At 44.6% G+C, this 16,079-nt stretch overlaps 1 protein-coding gene across 1 annotated transcript in view; it reads right to left on the reverse strand.

Moving 5' to 3' along the window:
• Nucleotides 1-11: 11 nt before the first annotated feature.
• Nucleotides 12-16,079, reverse strand: part of szt2 (SZT2 subunit of KICSTOR complex) — a 154,546-nt gene continuing 138,478 nt past the window's right edge. The window contains exons 68-75 of the mRNA XM_086146303.1: nucleotides 15,644-15,709; nucleotides 12,635-12,848; nucleotides 5,783-5,960; nucleotides 5,576-5,698; nucleotides 3,456-3,963; nucleotides 3,089-3,199; nucleotides 2,926-2,994; nucleotides 12-2,844 (exon numbers count right to left, since the gene is read on the reverse strand). Of these exons, the coding sequence (XP_086002429.1) occupies nucleotides 2,701-2,844; nucleotides 2,926-2,994; nucleotides 3,089-3,199; nucleotides 3,456-3,963; nucleotides 5,576-5,698; nucleotides 5,783-5,960; nucleotides 12,635-12,848; nucleotides 15,644-15,709 (1,413 nt within the window). The 3' untranslated portion in view covers nucleotides 12-2,700. The remainder of the gene's footprint in view (nucleotides 2,845-2,925; nucleotides 2,995-3,088; nucleotides 3,200-3,455; nucleotides 3,964-5,575; nucleotides 5,699-5,782; nucleotides 5,961-12,634; nucleotides 12,849-15,643; nucleotides 15,710-16,079) is intronic.

The following is a 16,079-nucleotide window of genomic DNA, read 5'->3' on the forward strand; positions in this document are numbered from 1 at the left end:
GGGTTTACCTGTTGGTTTCTCTTGCTTTATTTAGCCTTGGGTGTAGAAAGTCCTGTATATACATTATATACATGTTACAGTGGAGACAGTGCAGTGTTCATAAATTACAGTGTCAAACTTCACATTTTGCCAAGATCCAGTGTTTCACATTCAAACTCCACTCTCCCTCCAATGGTAACGTGGGGGGGGGGGGACGACACAATGGTATGGTATGATGGCTGTGCCTGCATTGAGGCGCGAAGTGCAACGGCTGCATCACGCCTCCAGGAGGCACTCCACGCACGACGTGCTCATCCTTCGAAATCTTCAAAAAAATCCTTCAAAATCGACACCTCCCCCTTTTTTTTCCTCTCACAAAAAAAGTCCACTTCTGTCGACTGCTCTCCCCCTCCCCCCTAAACACACACACCGTAAGGGGCTCAGGCACTTCCTGTGTTCACACGTTCAAGATCACTTCATGGGTTCAGGCAATTTAACTTGGAGAAAAAAAAAAAAATCGAAAATAAAAATAACAAAAATATATTTTAAAAAGGCACTTCAGGGCAGTGGATGTGGCAGTGGGTTCGAGCAGGTTTGACTTTTGAAAATAAACAAAGAGCTTTTTTCTTTTCGTTTCTTACTTATGATGGCGCGACACCTTCGCAGGCCTGCGGAGGAAGTGTGCGCGCATGCGTGTGTGCAATGGCCAAAATTTTAGAAATGTGCATCTAGAGCGATTCTGACATTTTTTGACAAAAAGCAGCAGCGGCTTTAGGGGTTTCAACTTTTTTTGTTTGTTTGTTTTGTTTCTGGTTACCTCAAAGCTCGAGATATGAAATCCCAGCGCCAAAAATAAGTCCGCGTTCACAACAAGCCAAGGTGGTGTTCATGTTCTTTGAAAACCAAACTCTGGCTTGCAACTCCTTGTCGTCACTTTGACACAAAACAAACTGTGTTCCTCATGGTAAAACCGCTCTCCTGTCCCGGTGCTATCTTTCTAATGATCTCAACCAAAGGTTCTCGACCCACCTCATAGTCTAGATCCATTCTAAGTGGGCCATGGACTCCCATTGGCCCCTGAGAAATCAAGAAATCAGTGACCACAACAGTGGATATTTTACTGGCTGCAGAGTCTAACCATCTGATTAAACATAAAGCCCTGTAAACATTTTATTACACGGAAAATTAGCGTATTCCTTTGTAACAGACCAGAAAAAAAGGTAAGCAGCAAAAGAAAATAACCTGAAGGATTGGCATGAAAAAAAGTGTTTTTTTTTTTTTTTTAAATAATTTAAATTATTCATGTTATTGGTGAAAAGTAAACATGTTAATAATCATCAATGTATTTTTTTTTTCCTCCTTTATCTGATTTTATCTGACATTTTCCACAATAGAGGAGTTATGGGGCGGTGCGGTACAGGAGGTAGAGCAATCGTCTTTAGAACCGAACAATTCTGGTTCGATTCCCAGGTCCTCCTAGTGTGTTGAAGTGTTGTTGAGCAACACACAGAACCCCTAACTGCTCTCCTGACGCTAGCTGATGGCAGCTTGCTGCTCATGGTGAAGATGAGTGAATGAATTTCCTCACAGGAAAAAAAAAAAAGGATTAATTATTATTGTTATTATTATTCATAGAACTGAATCTGGAACTTTTGCTTGAAACATCGCTGCAGGCTGGCTTGCTTTCACAAAAAAAAAAATTAAATAAAAAAGTTTCCTTTTTATTTACCATCACACTGTTGCTGATAAGAGGCACCATGGAGCTGAGAGGAGCCTTTAAGTTTAGTTTTGAAGGACCCCCAAAATCCCCCCTTAAACAGAGCAGACGGTGGAGCTGTGGGCAGAGCAGCCCATCTCGTGCACTTGTCTATAATATGATAATACCATGTAATAATACTAATTTTACTTAAGGTGCCTTATTGTTGGAGTTGCTTCACTTTATTTATTATTATTTTCCCTTAATTCAAATATTCATAAATTATCTTAAAGATTAGACCTGCTCTAGGTTGCCGTGCGGTTAGAGCAGGGGTGGGCAAACTTTTTGACTCCCCTTTTTGGGCCCCATTGACTTTTAAAAAAAAAAATTGAAAGGCGGGCCTGGTCACCACAAGATACAATACATTAAAAAAAAAAAAAAAAAAAAAAATGCATTTGTTAACAGTACATATCAGACTCATCTGACATTTTTCTAAATGTTGTCGAACATTTGCTTTGAAAATAAAATCAGTTTGGTTTTGAAGGCTCTAACGTTTTCACGCACAAACCGGTTATTCCCTCGTAGCTTCACGTCCAGCTCATTCATGTGTACCAGTATGTCCACAGTAAAGGCTAAATCACAAAGCCAATCTGTGTCATTCAGCTCAGGAAAATTCTCAAGAGTTCTGAAGTAGCTCCAGATATGAAATAATCTCATGTTTGAGCTCCCACGTTAATTGATCTATCAATCATTCGCATCAAGTATGAATTCTGTATCAATCTTTAGTTGGGCGGATTAAAAAGACCAACGGGCCGGACGTGGCCCGCGGGCCGTAGATTGCCCACCCCTGGGTTAGAGGGAAAAACAAAAATCAAACTGCTGCAAAAGTGAAGTAAAGCCACCATTAGTGGGAGGGGCGGCGGCCCCTCCTCTACCAATCAGAGCCCTTCCTCGTGTCGCTCTGCTGTTAGGTTTCACACTGTGAGGGGTCTGGGATTGGAGCCTCCGTTCCTTGGCGCCGTCACTCACAGCAGGCCGGTCCACAGGTTGTAGCACGCCGTGTTGATGACGGACTCAAGGTGGTGGTACATGGATACGAGCTGCGGGGGCGGGCTGCCGCTGGCCTGTGGCTGTGACGGCAACGGCTCCCGGAACACCACCTTCAGGCTCTGCGGCAACAGGAAGTTGCGGGATACAGTGTTGTGTGCGGATCGGGCGGACGAAGCGTACATTTGGGCGGAGCCACTCACCGTTTTCCCTGCCTGTGTGTCCAGGAAGACCAGGACGAAGCAGTCGGTGAACTTCTGGTTTAGGACAGCCTGGAAACACAAATGCGCCGTTAAGAGTGGCGGGGCGGTTGACGGAGGAAGGGATGGTTCCGCAAAGTTCTGGAAGGTTCTGTCAACGACTCACCAGGTACTGGATGCCATTGTCATCAAAGTGCCTGCAGCTCTGGGGGAATCGGTTCAGCAGAACCTTGATCAGACTCTGGTACCAGGCTGGACTCATGGTGAGGAAACAGTCCTGCGCGGACACACACACACACACACACACACACACACACACACACACACACACACACAGGACATTCAGTTTTTTCAGGTCTGGCTGTGAAATGATTCATTCTGGATTTGTCTGTGCATGTTCACAACTAAATATGGAATAAAACTGGACATCGATGAGCACATTTTTTTTTTTTTTTTTTAAACAGCTCATTATATGTCTGCGGCCGCAGGACAGATACACAATAGGATTTGAGAATGCATAATAGGGGTCTCACAAGCTGGGGGTCGATCTCCCCCACCGAGCGGCTCTGCACGGCCTGGAGCAGCTCCTCGAGCTCGCCGAAAGCCAGCTTGGTCAGCTTGAGCTTATCCAGGGCCAGGTGCTCGCCGTGGAACAGCCTCCTCCACAGGTTGTCACGACGACAGTGGCCCATGGCCTGCTCCACGCTGGCCTGGATCTGCCTGCGGGCTAATGCCACCTCGTTGTTGAGCAGGGGGAACAGCGGGGAGGGGTACAGCTCCGCCCCCGATGCGCCCACCAGTGGGTAGAACTCATTGCAGTCGCTGGGGGTGGAGGCTGCCACTGCCTCGCTCTGCGTCTCCTCCCAGAGGTCCTGCTCGGTGCCGCGGGGAGCGCCGGCCTCCGCCCGGTCGGCGGGTGCGCGTCCGCCAAGCTCAGTGGGGTCGCGGGGGATCTGAGGAAGCTTCTTGAAGCGGCGCATGTCAGCGGTGAGGCGGGGGAACAGCTCCCGCTGGCTCGTCATGATCACGTAGAAGCGTAGCCTGCCGGTGGATGCGCCATGATAGTTTCAAAAACACTAACATTGCCATCTTGTTAAGGAAAGACGGATATATTGAGCTGTTAGTTTGATACATGAACATATGTGTAATGAGTAGTGTATTACAGAACAAACGTGATGGAATGTTTCCTGGAAGAGCAAATAAAAATACAAATATAATCATGAACAGAACCCTTGCAGAGTGAAGGGAGTGATCTATGCATTAGAGGTTCAAGATTTTATGCCTCTATACAGGACTGTCTCAGAAAATCAGAATATTGTGTTCAAGTTCTTTATCTTCTGTAATGCAATTAAAAAAACAAAAATTACTGTTTCATGATATTCTAATATTTTGAGATAGGATTTTTGAGTTATCTTAAGATGAAAGCCATAATCAGCAATATCAAAACAATAAAAGGCTTGCGATATTTAAGTTGATTTGTAATGAATCCAGAATGTATGACCTTTTTGCCTTTGTTATTGCATTACAGAAGATAAAGAACTTTATCACAATATTCTAATTTTCTGAGACAATCCTGTATGTGGCCCTGTGATTGGCTGGCGACCAGTCCATGGTGAACCTCCTTGACCCCAATGATAGCCATGCTTGGCTTCAGCCATATAGACGATAACTGAATAAATGAACCAAAACCCTTCAGAATGTGAAAACATCATCAGTCACAACAGCATAATGGATTTATAAGGGGCATTTGGTGAAACCGTCATCCGAGTGTCAGCAGCCGGTTATTGTTGGTTATTCATTTCACATATATTCCGACAACCACACCACTTGAATGGTCCCCCATAAGTTGCGCATGTTAAGTGTTAATTAATTCCTTTTCATGCATGGCTGACCCCCTGGTCATTTACTGGAATTTGTAAGTGAGTGTGTGTGTGTGTGTGTGTGTGTGTGTGTGTGTGTGTGTGCCAGTATTAAGGCTCCTGTCTGTGAACCAACACAGAAATCAGATACTGTGTGACAGTAAATGTAAGTAATTTGTATATTTTTTTAAATCTATTTTATAATCGTTTCTTAAATACCGTATATCTTAAAAAAGGAATGAGTAACCAGATTCCTATGTTTGAAAATAATCTTTTTTCCGAACCAACAAGCAAGCAAAAACATTAGTTCTTGTGGTTAAACAAAACATGCTAACCCTCTCTTAATGACCCTTGGAATACAAGATTAACCGCCTGGAAGAGGCATTAAAATACTGTAGGAAATTAGGACTTTTAGGAGTTTTAAGCTACATTAAAACTATCCGGGTCCATCAGCTTTACTTCATTCCAGGTGATGTAATGGCTAAAAATAAAGACGTACATGACAACCTGGGCGGGTCATGTGATCCTTGATCCAACATGCACGTCTCGTTGAGACTCATCCATCGGTTAATGAACAAACATTATCGACTGATCATTTCAGACGGTTGGAAAACAACGTGGGAGCAGAGAAACATCTTGCTTGTTGCATGTATGTGTATGTTACGCTGACGCCGTGCTCGCAACTGAAGTGCGTGCTAAATGATAAAAATGTTGAGAAGTCCCAGACTTCCCGCAGCATGTGGTGAGCGTTGCGACGAATGTTATTATGTTACCCGCACGCTGCGCCTCCTCACCTCAGTAGATGCCGCTCACCATCTGACTGCTCCTCGAATGGAGCGGCATTGTGGCAGACGACCAGGGACACGTCGAAGTCGTCGTGGTGATGGAGGCCTTCCAGGTCCTTGTAGGATCCCGAGCTGCGGCGAAAGAGGCGAGCGGGTTGAATGGAGCGGGTGGGGGTGTTGGAGCGCTGACTCCAGAGGGAAATGGGAGGCCCCTACCTGTTCCACAAAGCCACGAGCGCATACTCGTGCAGGTCGGCGCTGCCCTTCTTGGGTTCGGTGGTGGCGGCAGTCTTGGACATGCGCAGCGGCTTCATGCCATATGTGCTGGCGTGGTCGGTGATATAGTTATAGAGCTGGTGCGCGGTGATCATCCCCGTGGAGATGGAAAAGCAGCCTGATGGGAGTGGAAAGGTGGCGTGAACTCTCAAGAGAAATCATCTCGGCAGGTGCCGCCTTTGTGAACATAAAAAACGAAAAATATCGCTGTTTTTGAAGTAATTACAAATGTGTTATAAACATGCCGTAAAGGTGTTATAAACGTTTTGGGGCTCGGCTGAACATCCAGCCGATGTTTGCAAACATTTTAGATTTGCGGGGATCTAGTGTCACAGATGGTGAGGCAGAGGATTGACGCCAGATTGTATCACGGCTCCTCTCACTCATTCCGTTTGGCTTCATATCAGACGTTAATTATGGATCCACGTTAGCCCTTAATATTTCATCGCTGCTTTCCGCCCTGTCACGTCCCATCTCCCAACCCCCCGCCGGAGCACAGGAGGAGAGGGGACTGTCAACTGTTCAGTCATCTGCTATAAAGTTGTTATTACATCAAACACATTGGATGTGATTTCTCTGCAGTGTGTTTTTACAGTGTGCACGTCCTGTCCGTTGCAGGGTTTTAAGTTTCTCATCACGGCGAAGAGCGCGATTCTGCCTCCACCCAGTCACCTGACTCATCCTAACCTCCCGCACGTGGATTCCGAAGATCACTAGTGTCAGAAAATATAAGCCGGTTAATCCGGGTGCATCGATTAAACGCTCAGCAGTCGGTGTGGTCCAGGCTGTAAACACACTCGAATGAAGAGTAAATGTATAAGTGGCTCCCCCTCGCCTGTCAGGACGCGGCTAATGGTTGTGATTATGCTGTCAAGGTGGGAAACAAGTGAGCTCAACTCTTTGTGATGGATGGATTTTTCTCACTCGGTTGTCATGGTAACATTTTTGTCTGCGATTGAGAATCTGCGCCCTTGATCTTGATTTCGGTTTGGGGATTGTGACGCTCATGCCATTAACCTGATCCCAGGGGGGGGGGGCAATTACAGCTGATATCTGCTTAAAGGACCTGTAGAGAAACCCAACTATTCAACCTGTCACTCACGCCTATGGAACAATTAAGGGTCTAGACGACAATTATTTTGAAATGCTAATAACAAAGTATTATAGAACACCGATTCAAGTGTTTTATTCTTTTTTAAACTGGAGATATTTTATTCTGACAACTTATTTTCTTCTTCAGTCAGTGAGATGGATCCGATACCATTATGACCCATAGCGTCTCAATGGGACACCTGTCAAAACCAAATTTGTCTATTGATGTTAGAAGATGTAGAATTTGAACATGCAAATTAATTTCAGTTTTGTAATTAATATTGCTAAACCATGCTGTAACTTCATTTTTCTTTAGTTCTCATTATACTTCTAGCTGAGGGGTTTAACTGCGTTAAGGTTTTTTTTTTCACTGCCGTTTTTTTGATTTTTTTTCTGAAGAGTCAACACAGGGATTGTCCCATTATCAAAAGACATGAATTCAAGACCACGACATTGACCTATTCTGACATTAAGGGCATTGTTAAGGTCCTGGTGTATTAATAATTAATAACGGCCTCTTTTCATCTCAGTCTCTCCTGTGTGTGTCTTTCATTTCATTTATTTATTTGTTTTTTTTCAATGCAGCACTGGTTCACCCACTGCACCAATGATCCGTTTGATCACTCCAGGTTGGTCCCTGGAGGTGTCGCAGAGTGAGGCACAGTGGGGAAGGGGGCTTTGGGTGGGGGAGGAGCTGTTTCAGAGAAAAAGGCCGTGTTTGTTGACGTCGTCACAGAGACCCTTGGGCCGACCCGTCGAAACCCCATCAGAATGCAGAAACCGTAACAGCGGCAGGCAACCAGGGAAAAGAGGGATATGGCGGTTAAAAAAAAAAACAAAAAAAACTTTTTTTGTGGATTACATTGTTGCCCTAAACGACAATAGTCTTGCGGATTTAAAGGCGGCTAAGTCCTGGAGGAGACATATAATCCCTACATCAGGATGACGAAGCTACTCTCACACACGACATTCAAATCAAATCCAGGGTAGTTTTACTCCTAGCCTCCCCGTTGCCTTGGCGATCCCCTCATTTGAATATAACATATTTGCTACTCCTGTGCTTTCCAGACATCACGGGTGGTCTACGGGTAGTGCAGCCACATGAGGGGGGTGAAACACACATTGGTGTAAAGTGGATACCACTGAACTGTGATAACATTGGTAAAATAGGCTAAAAGACCTGGACAGAAACAGCACGGTCTATTTTGGTGTACACATCACTGCTTTGCTAATACACAACTATCATTATTTATAATTGGAATAATATTTATTCATTTCTTTTGACTCATGCATCAATCTCTCTGTTCTGGAGCTGGTGGAACGTTTCTCTTAGTCAGACTGTCCATTAGCCTTTGTTAAAATTGGATGAGATTTTGAATTTGATGTTGCTAGAAAATGGATGAGAAATGGCGTGATATGGAGCGGGGGGGGGGGGGGGGGAAATCAAGCGGAACTGAAGCGATCCGCTCAGAGTGCAGTTGAAATCATTTGGAGAAATTCCTTTGAATAATTAAGGAATCACAAATAGGTGATCGTAACAGTTAATACATGAAATGCATATCCAGATACTTGCATGTATTGCAAATCAACAGGTAAAATTGGAGACGCGGGGCTCACCATGGATCTCTTCACCAATCACAGGGAGACATTAAACCATCTGGGCGAATTTTGGGGTCTCCAAAGAACCTACTGTATGTTATTGGATTGTGGCAGTAAACCCAAAAAGAAAGGGAGAGGGATGTTAACACGCAAACTCCATAAAAAGGCCCCCTGTTGGAATCGAACCAGAGACTTTCTTCCTGTGAGGTGGAAAGCGCTAACCACAGCCCCAGTTAATCCATCTGTGTTGTATACATACGTAGGTGCTAGAAGGATCTCCCGGCGGGAAAAATTGATTCTTCAGTTCATCTGCAGTTTAAAAAGGGTTCATTTGGAAAGTTGAGAAACAGTATATTCGTGCGTCTGAACTTAAAATGGAAGCGTACGACCTGCCAGCAATCTTGAGAAACCCCAGGAGGTCGGTGTTCGGCCTGGAGTACTTCTCATAAAAGGACTGCGAGATCGGAACCCTGCGTGCTTGAGGAAGAATTTTTAGCGATTGTACTTTTACTTTACTGCTTTGCCGTGAGTGAGAGAGTTGTTTGGCAAAGGCTCAGATTTACCATGTCTGACAGGAATCTGAACTGAATTGCCTCAGAGCGTTAAAAACCGGAGGTAGCTGGAGCCGCAACTTCCCCCCCATGAAATTGACACCTGTGCTCAACATGCTCCTTCCGAGACACTATGCTCCATCTTCTGCCTTGAGATAACAAATAACGCTTTGCTTCCACATTCTGTCTCTTTCAGGTGAAAGTACATGAGGAAACGCAGTGTATCGGCGTGACAATTCAACAGCCGAATTCACCATCCGCATCAGACAGGGTGTAGTAAGATCGGGGAAGCTAAAGGAGATGTACGCGACCTGCTAAAGGTCATGTAGTTCAGGGGTGGGGGTTGGGGGGTAGAAACACACAGTACTGGGGTTTTGTTCAGGTGTGGATTCATGGGTGCAGAGAAGCAGGCCCTAATTGCTGGATGAGTGTGGATACAGAGCAGTCACTGAACGCCTCAGGCCCCAATATTGGTTTTAACTGTTGTGTCACATTGAGAGCACATCTAGTTTTTTTTTTTTTTTGCTCCAGTCACAGACAATGTTGTGCAATCCCGCCAAACTCCAGCACCTCTTTTTTTCTGCTGACTTTGCAACATCAGGATTCGGCGTGTCAGTTTCACGGAGTGTGGACCTCGCAGCCATGAATCAATCTTAAAAAAAAAGGTCACACAAAAGACGGCTAGTTAAAGGAAAGTCTGTGAAAGTCAGCGATACGTGGAGGAGGGAACGGAAGGAGAGAAAAAAAAATTTACTCAACGTCCCACGCACACAGCTCTGAGAACAAACTTTCTGGCTGACATGCACAGGCGTCAGACAACAATAACTAGACGTGATTCTAGGAAGTGCAGACCTGCATCAATGCCAGTAGCCTTGTACTCTTGTAATATAAATATATGTGTGTGTGTGTGTGTATATATATATGTATATATATATATATATATATACAGCTCAAAAAAATAAAGGGAACACTTGAACAACATAATGTAACTCCAAGTCAATCACACTTCTGTGAAATCATAGTGTCCACTCAGGAAGCAACACAGATTCATTTTGCCTTGTTTTAAGGACATTACATCAAAGTTGGATCAGCCTGGAGTTTGTTTTTACACTTTAATTTTGAGTGTGATTCCTAATCCAGACCTCCATGGGTTGATACAATTGATTTCCATTGATCGTTTTTGTGTGATTTTGTTGTTAGCACATTCAACTGTGTAAAGAGCAAAGTATTTCATAAGAATATTTCATTCATTTAGATCTAGGATGTGTTTTTTAAGTGTTCCCTTTATTTTTTTGAGCAGTGTATATATATACATACATATATATATATATATATATATATATATATATATATGAAAATACCTGTCACTCTAGATATGCCCTCGATATATTACCAAAAAGCGATGGAGTTTCTTGATTTTGTTTGAGATATTAAATACATTTAATTATAAAAAAATAAAAACATAAATAAATGAATTAAATGCCGCACTTTGTAACTTTATAGAGCCACCGGAAAATGTGCGCCATCTATATCACGCCAACTTTCATCTAGCAGCGGTAATTACAGAGATGTAGGACAAGGGGTTCAGGCGGGCCAGTCGACGAGCGCGGCCCAGACAGACAGTCGGGCGGGCAGGCGGGCTCCAATGTGAGCCTGAAGGTTTCGGGTAATTACGTAGGAGAGGAAAACAAAGGTGAGCGATACGGCGATTAGTCAGACGGCTGTAATTGCGGTTTGCGGAGCTCCGGTCTAATTCAGCTCTCATGGGCCGTCACTGCTATAAAACCTCTCTCTCTCTCTATGTATATAAACTCCCGGCTTCAGGTATGACTTCAAAACGAAGACAGGGACAAAACCCATAATGGGGCTGGAATCTGGTACGAAATGATCATACTCACACACGTATACACTCACACCCACGTCTGCTGGTTTAACAACACAGATCTTGGCTGTCCGTTTGTATTCGCTTCAATTTAGCACAGATAAAGCAGAAAGGTCAGCTCTCAAATAGATATTTTTTTCCTGCCACTGATGGTAAAGTCCACCGTTGTGGCTTGTTGAAGTGGAAAAGAGGGAACCCTCTGCGAGTGTAGCGCTTTGCATGAATTGTCCCTTCTGTGGTTCTGTGCTTTTGGTAATATACATTTAAAAAAAGAAGGTAACCTAGCATTTTAGGTGACTTTTTAAACGAATCCTTGAACACCTAGCTGCATGGCTAAATGTCAACAAGATCATGGGACAACCGGAGCGCTAAGCGGAGCGCCAAAAGCTAGCCAAAATAATAAGTGCTGGACAATGTAGAAAATGTGTAATTTTGAGTAGCTCTTTGCAATATTGCCGATGTTCCGTCACTTAATGTACACCCAAAGGTACCTAACTTTAATGCTTGTCATGATCTTGAGGTATGATGCCGGTTATAAATGTCTTTTTTTTGCTTTTTTATTTACGGGCTGAGTACGTGGGTCTGCGAGGAGCAAAAGTGTTAACTTCCCTGGAGAGAGCATGAAGCTCTCCAGAAGGGTGTGCATACAAAAATCAGATTTGACAAAACTGTACATTCCGAGAGAAAATTTTGGATACGACATGTACTTGCCTCTCGGGGAGGGGGGGGTAACTTCAAAATATAAAGGTAAACGTAGATTAATTTCTATCTATCATTCTAAATTTAACGCTATTTATGTCAGCAGTATTAAACCTCATGTAAACGCAGCCCTTGATTGAAATAGAGCCTCTACTGTACGATGGCCACAAATGTCTCACAACGTCAAATCAAAAAGAGCAACCACTCCTTTGACCGGCACTGTTTCATAACATCTAACAATATCAAAAAGGACTCGCCACCAGTTTTTCGATGCCGGAGCCAATCTCTGCTGGTGAGGATTAACCTGGATGGGTAACCCTATTAATCACAAGGCCATGTACAGAGACAAACCAACCATTCACTGTCATTCACAAGGTTTTAGTCTCAATTAACCCCGCTGACTTTTATCGGACTGTGGGAGGGAGACGGGGAACACCGAGAGAACCCCCGAAAGCAGCTGAAGAGACACGCACACTCCACATTGATTGGCCCGAGCGCTGCCTCATGGTGAGTTAGTTGTGGATAAAGTAATATCCAACAATGTAATCCTCTGCGGTGGTAAGAGACTCTTTACCAAATAACAGTCGATGAGTTTGCTGTGGGAATTGTTCATTCATTAATTCTTTCATTATCTCAGGCTTATCCTGCACTCAGGGCCGCAGGGATGCTGGAGCCTATTCCGGCTGTCATTGGGCGACCTGGACCGGTTGCCAGAGAGACAAGCACTCATTCATTCACACATCTGGCCATTTTCCCAGTTTTTGCAATTAACCTTCTGCCAAACTGTTAGTAGAATGCTAAAACCAATCCATTCATTCCTTCATCATCTATACCTCTGACCTGTGGATAGAGTGATTCTGGTATATGACTCAATGTGTGTTAGTGTGCGTGTGTGTGTGTGTGTGTGTGTGGGGTGGGGGTGTCAAGTGCACTCCCAAAATTCATTAACACGCTGCCTTGGAGTCTCACCTTGGAAGACGTGGTTGCGGCCAAACTTGGGAATGTCTGGGTGGTGGGAGATGAAGTCATCCAGGAAGTCCGTGAGCTGGTAACCCTGGCGCAGTGTCATGTGGCAGCCGACCAGGTACTGGTGAACCACTCGCAGGTGGAAGTCGTAGCTGAAGGAGTGGACGTGCATGAGGTCCCGCACCTTGTCGCACTCCTCCGTGAAGAGCATGGAGAGCTGGGAAAGCGGTTGGATGGGGGGGAAGGAGGGGAGCGACACATTGTGATGAGTGAAGGATAACTAGAGGGTAGTCACCGTGGGGAAAGCAGCGGCAGCTAATAAGTAATTCTCAGCTGCAGAGGATGCTCTGCACTCTTTAAAATTAATAGAACCTAGCAGCCAAGGCTTTATTTGAATGGTTATCTGTGTAATCATCCATTAGTGGACCTCCTTTGCATTTGGAATGGCCCAATCGTTAGAACTGCTCCCAGCTTTGTGATGACCGCCGCGAGCCCTGCTGTCCCCGCCCTGTTTGGAAAGGCCTTTTGTGAGCAACACCGATATCAATCAGCTCCACAATGCTATCTTATTTAATTAAATTCAAACATCAAAAGGAGGGCCGACAAAAGCGGCGCCAGCAAATGCGAAACGGCTGCACCGTGCAGTTAATTACAGCACAACAAGTGTCCGCGCGGGGGGGAGCTAAATGCAAACTCCCGCACTACTTTCATCCGAGCCATTTGCGCGGAACAGGGTTTAATAGGCTTTATCAAATCAGAGAGGGGTGAGGGGAAAAAAATCTGCTTGGCTTGGAGTCAGTGTCTTGAGCCACTCACCTTTTTCCTGTTTCAACAGACGGATGCTCTGATCCCATTACACCGCGCACAAATCATGATATTTTTTTTTCTCCTCACCATCTCTGCTGTTCCTGTAGCCTGGCAGGCAAATTCAGTGTGATCTCTGAGTCTGAATCAATGACCGGGGAGCTACTGAGACCGCTCTCGAAATCGGACGCATAATACTTCCCTCACGTATATTGACAATTATTTTCTCATACATCAACCCGATTTAATTAAATACTCAAAATTGGCGGGTATGGTCACGGGGGGACGCGGTTCGTATCCTGACAATCGATGTCGAGAAACGACAAGTGGATACGTGGACAATTGGGGGGGGGGGGGGGGGGGGGGGCTACAGCCGTCAAGTTCTTCCACGAGGGGAGGACTACAATGGCATGTCGATTAGGAAAAGGAGCAAAGTCAGACATGTTGGGAAAATTCAGGGGCCTTTGTTGTACCTGATATCAAGCTTATAGAGCTAATAATTCACAATTTATCAAACTAATAGCACATCCTTTGACGTGTGAGGAGGCTGTGCTGGAGACGGTTGTGCACAAGATCAACAAACTGCAGTTTATTGTTATGTTTACGTCTAATTGAAAGAAAAAAAGACATCCAATCGTTCCATTAGGAGGTGGAGAATAGGTGGGAGACGCCATTGTTTTTGTAATGTTGTGGAGGCAACACTGATACAAGGTTGGAGTTGAATTTTTTTGTCTGACAGTTAATATGAAACATACCACATCCCAGTTAGCAGCAGGGGAGGGACAGTACTTAGTATTTATTTATTTATTTCGTATTCATTTTGTAGTATTTACTTATTTTGTGAATCCATAAGTTAGTGTTCAGATCTTTATTATGAAAGCTTTGGATTTCTGGGGACTCGGAACATTTGAACGGAACAAGCCGTTCGAATGTGATCCTTTCTACCGCATCACTTGATCAGTGCAGAGTCCTATGGTCGTGAGTTCCTCTCATTAATCTGCTTCAGATCTTGCCGCCAATTTTTTCTCTTGGCAACATTTAATATATAAATAAATTCTGTGAGAAAAGTGGCCAAAAGAATGGCATGGATACAGATTTAAAACCTGTGGTGAACGGTTGACGGTTGGATACTGAGCCATATGATGGCTCATTCACTCGCTTATGTTTTGATATATTTTATCTTTATTTTTATAGGCATGTTTATTTTGAAATGTTAAACAGATGCATTCATTCTCTCTAATTATGGTGTGGCTTTTAATGCAAACTGGAGTAAAAAGAGAGCGAGAAAGTGTTGCGGATGCTCAGTTGCTTTAAGTAACCTAATTGACCGTGAAAAATAAGGAAACAACGCAGATGCCTCTTGAAACCAAACCCGATTGATGCGTGCAAGGACATACCTAGATTATTTTTATATCGTTCGCTGCTGTACAGCCTGACGTCAAGGACACGTTTTGTTTTGGCCTGCGTCCTTTGACATAGAAAAGGAAGATATATTCAAAACTCATAGCGGTGTGCAGTTTTACGTATTGGTAACTGAGGCCCAATTTGAATGGAGGCACCCATGTTAGACCCTGAACAAGCTTGTCCATTCAGTTTTGCCTTGTCTTTGTGTCTGCTTATACCAGAAGAAATTCGTTGGCAGGACAGGACATTTATGAACGCAGATCACGGAGAGGATATCCATCCCCATCTGCAAATAAGGAATGAGGAAGACGCCCTGGCAGAAAGTCTAGGGACCCAGTCGACCCGCGACCCTCCCCCTCCCGCCACATGAACCACAATTGCAAGATTATAAGAAGGGAACAGCACAGGCACTTAAGAGAATCAGGAGACACCGGCAACCACCCCAGCAAGCATGGAAACAAGGCAGCTCGTTGAAAGTCGAGGAGTGGGAAAAGAAATTACGAAGAGTTTGACTCAAGCCCCGAGCCTGGACAAAGCTTTTGTTTATTAGCTCACCCTTTTGCCCAGGCGACACCAGATCCGACTAAACCAGAGGGGTCAAGAGCTACGTCGCTGGCGAACACGGCGGAATTAAAAGCGCACTTCACTAGCCACTGAAATCCATCCCCTGAAGGCACAAAAAAAGACAGGCGTTGGAGATTTGGGAAACAAAAGGACTGGTGGCAGCAAAGCAGAGAGGTGGGGGAGGGGCCGAGCCTGATTGGAGTGAGATAACCCCTCCCTGGAGAGTGGCTGGAGACATACCGCACAGTCAGATACTGGGGTGGCATCTGGGAACGGCTTGCAACGGGGTTTGCTGAGGAGGCTGCCCTGATGGAGAGATGACATGGAGTGGGACTGGGCAGACACAGACACACCCACCCACACACACACACACACACACACACACCCACACACACACAAACTCATAATACAATGGAGCTCTCAAGCAACACTATGTTTGTGACAACATGTTTTTCCAAACCTTTTCGGTACTCCAAAATAAACTAATACCGGGACATTGATTAGACCGCACAATGATAAACTGCGACTATCCGCTTTGTCAGATAAATAGAACGTGTACATGTCGATAGTTTTTTTCGTCCAGTTTGTTCAACTTAACCCTTCCCATTCCTTTGAAAGAGGCAATGAGGTGGAATTAGATACCGGAAAGTGAAAGTGATTTTTAAGGAACATCAAT

This window comes from Fistularia commersonii, chromosome 1, assembly GCF_037954325.1.
Source record: "Fistularia commersonii isolate RoL2024-O1a breed Wild chromosome 1, RoL_Fcom_v1.0, whole genome shotgun sequence".
Taxonomy (NCBI): domain Eukaryota; kingdom Metazoa; phylum Chordata; class Actinopteri; order Syngnathiformes; family Fistulariidae; genus Fistularia; species Fistularia commersonii.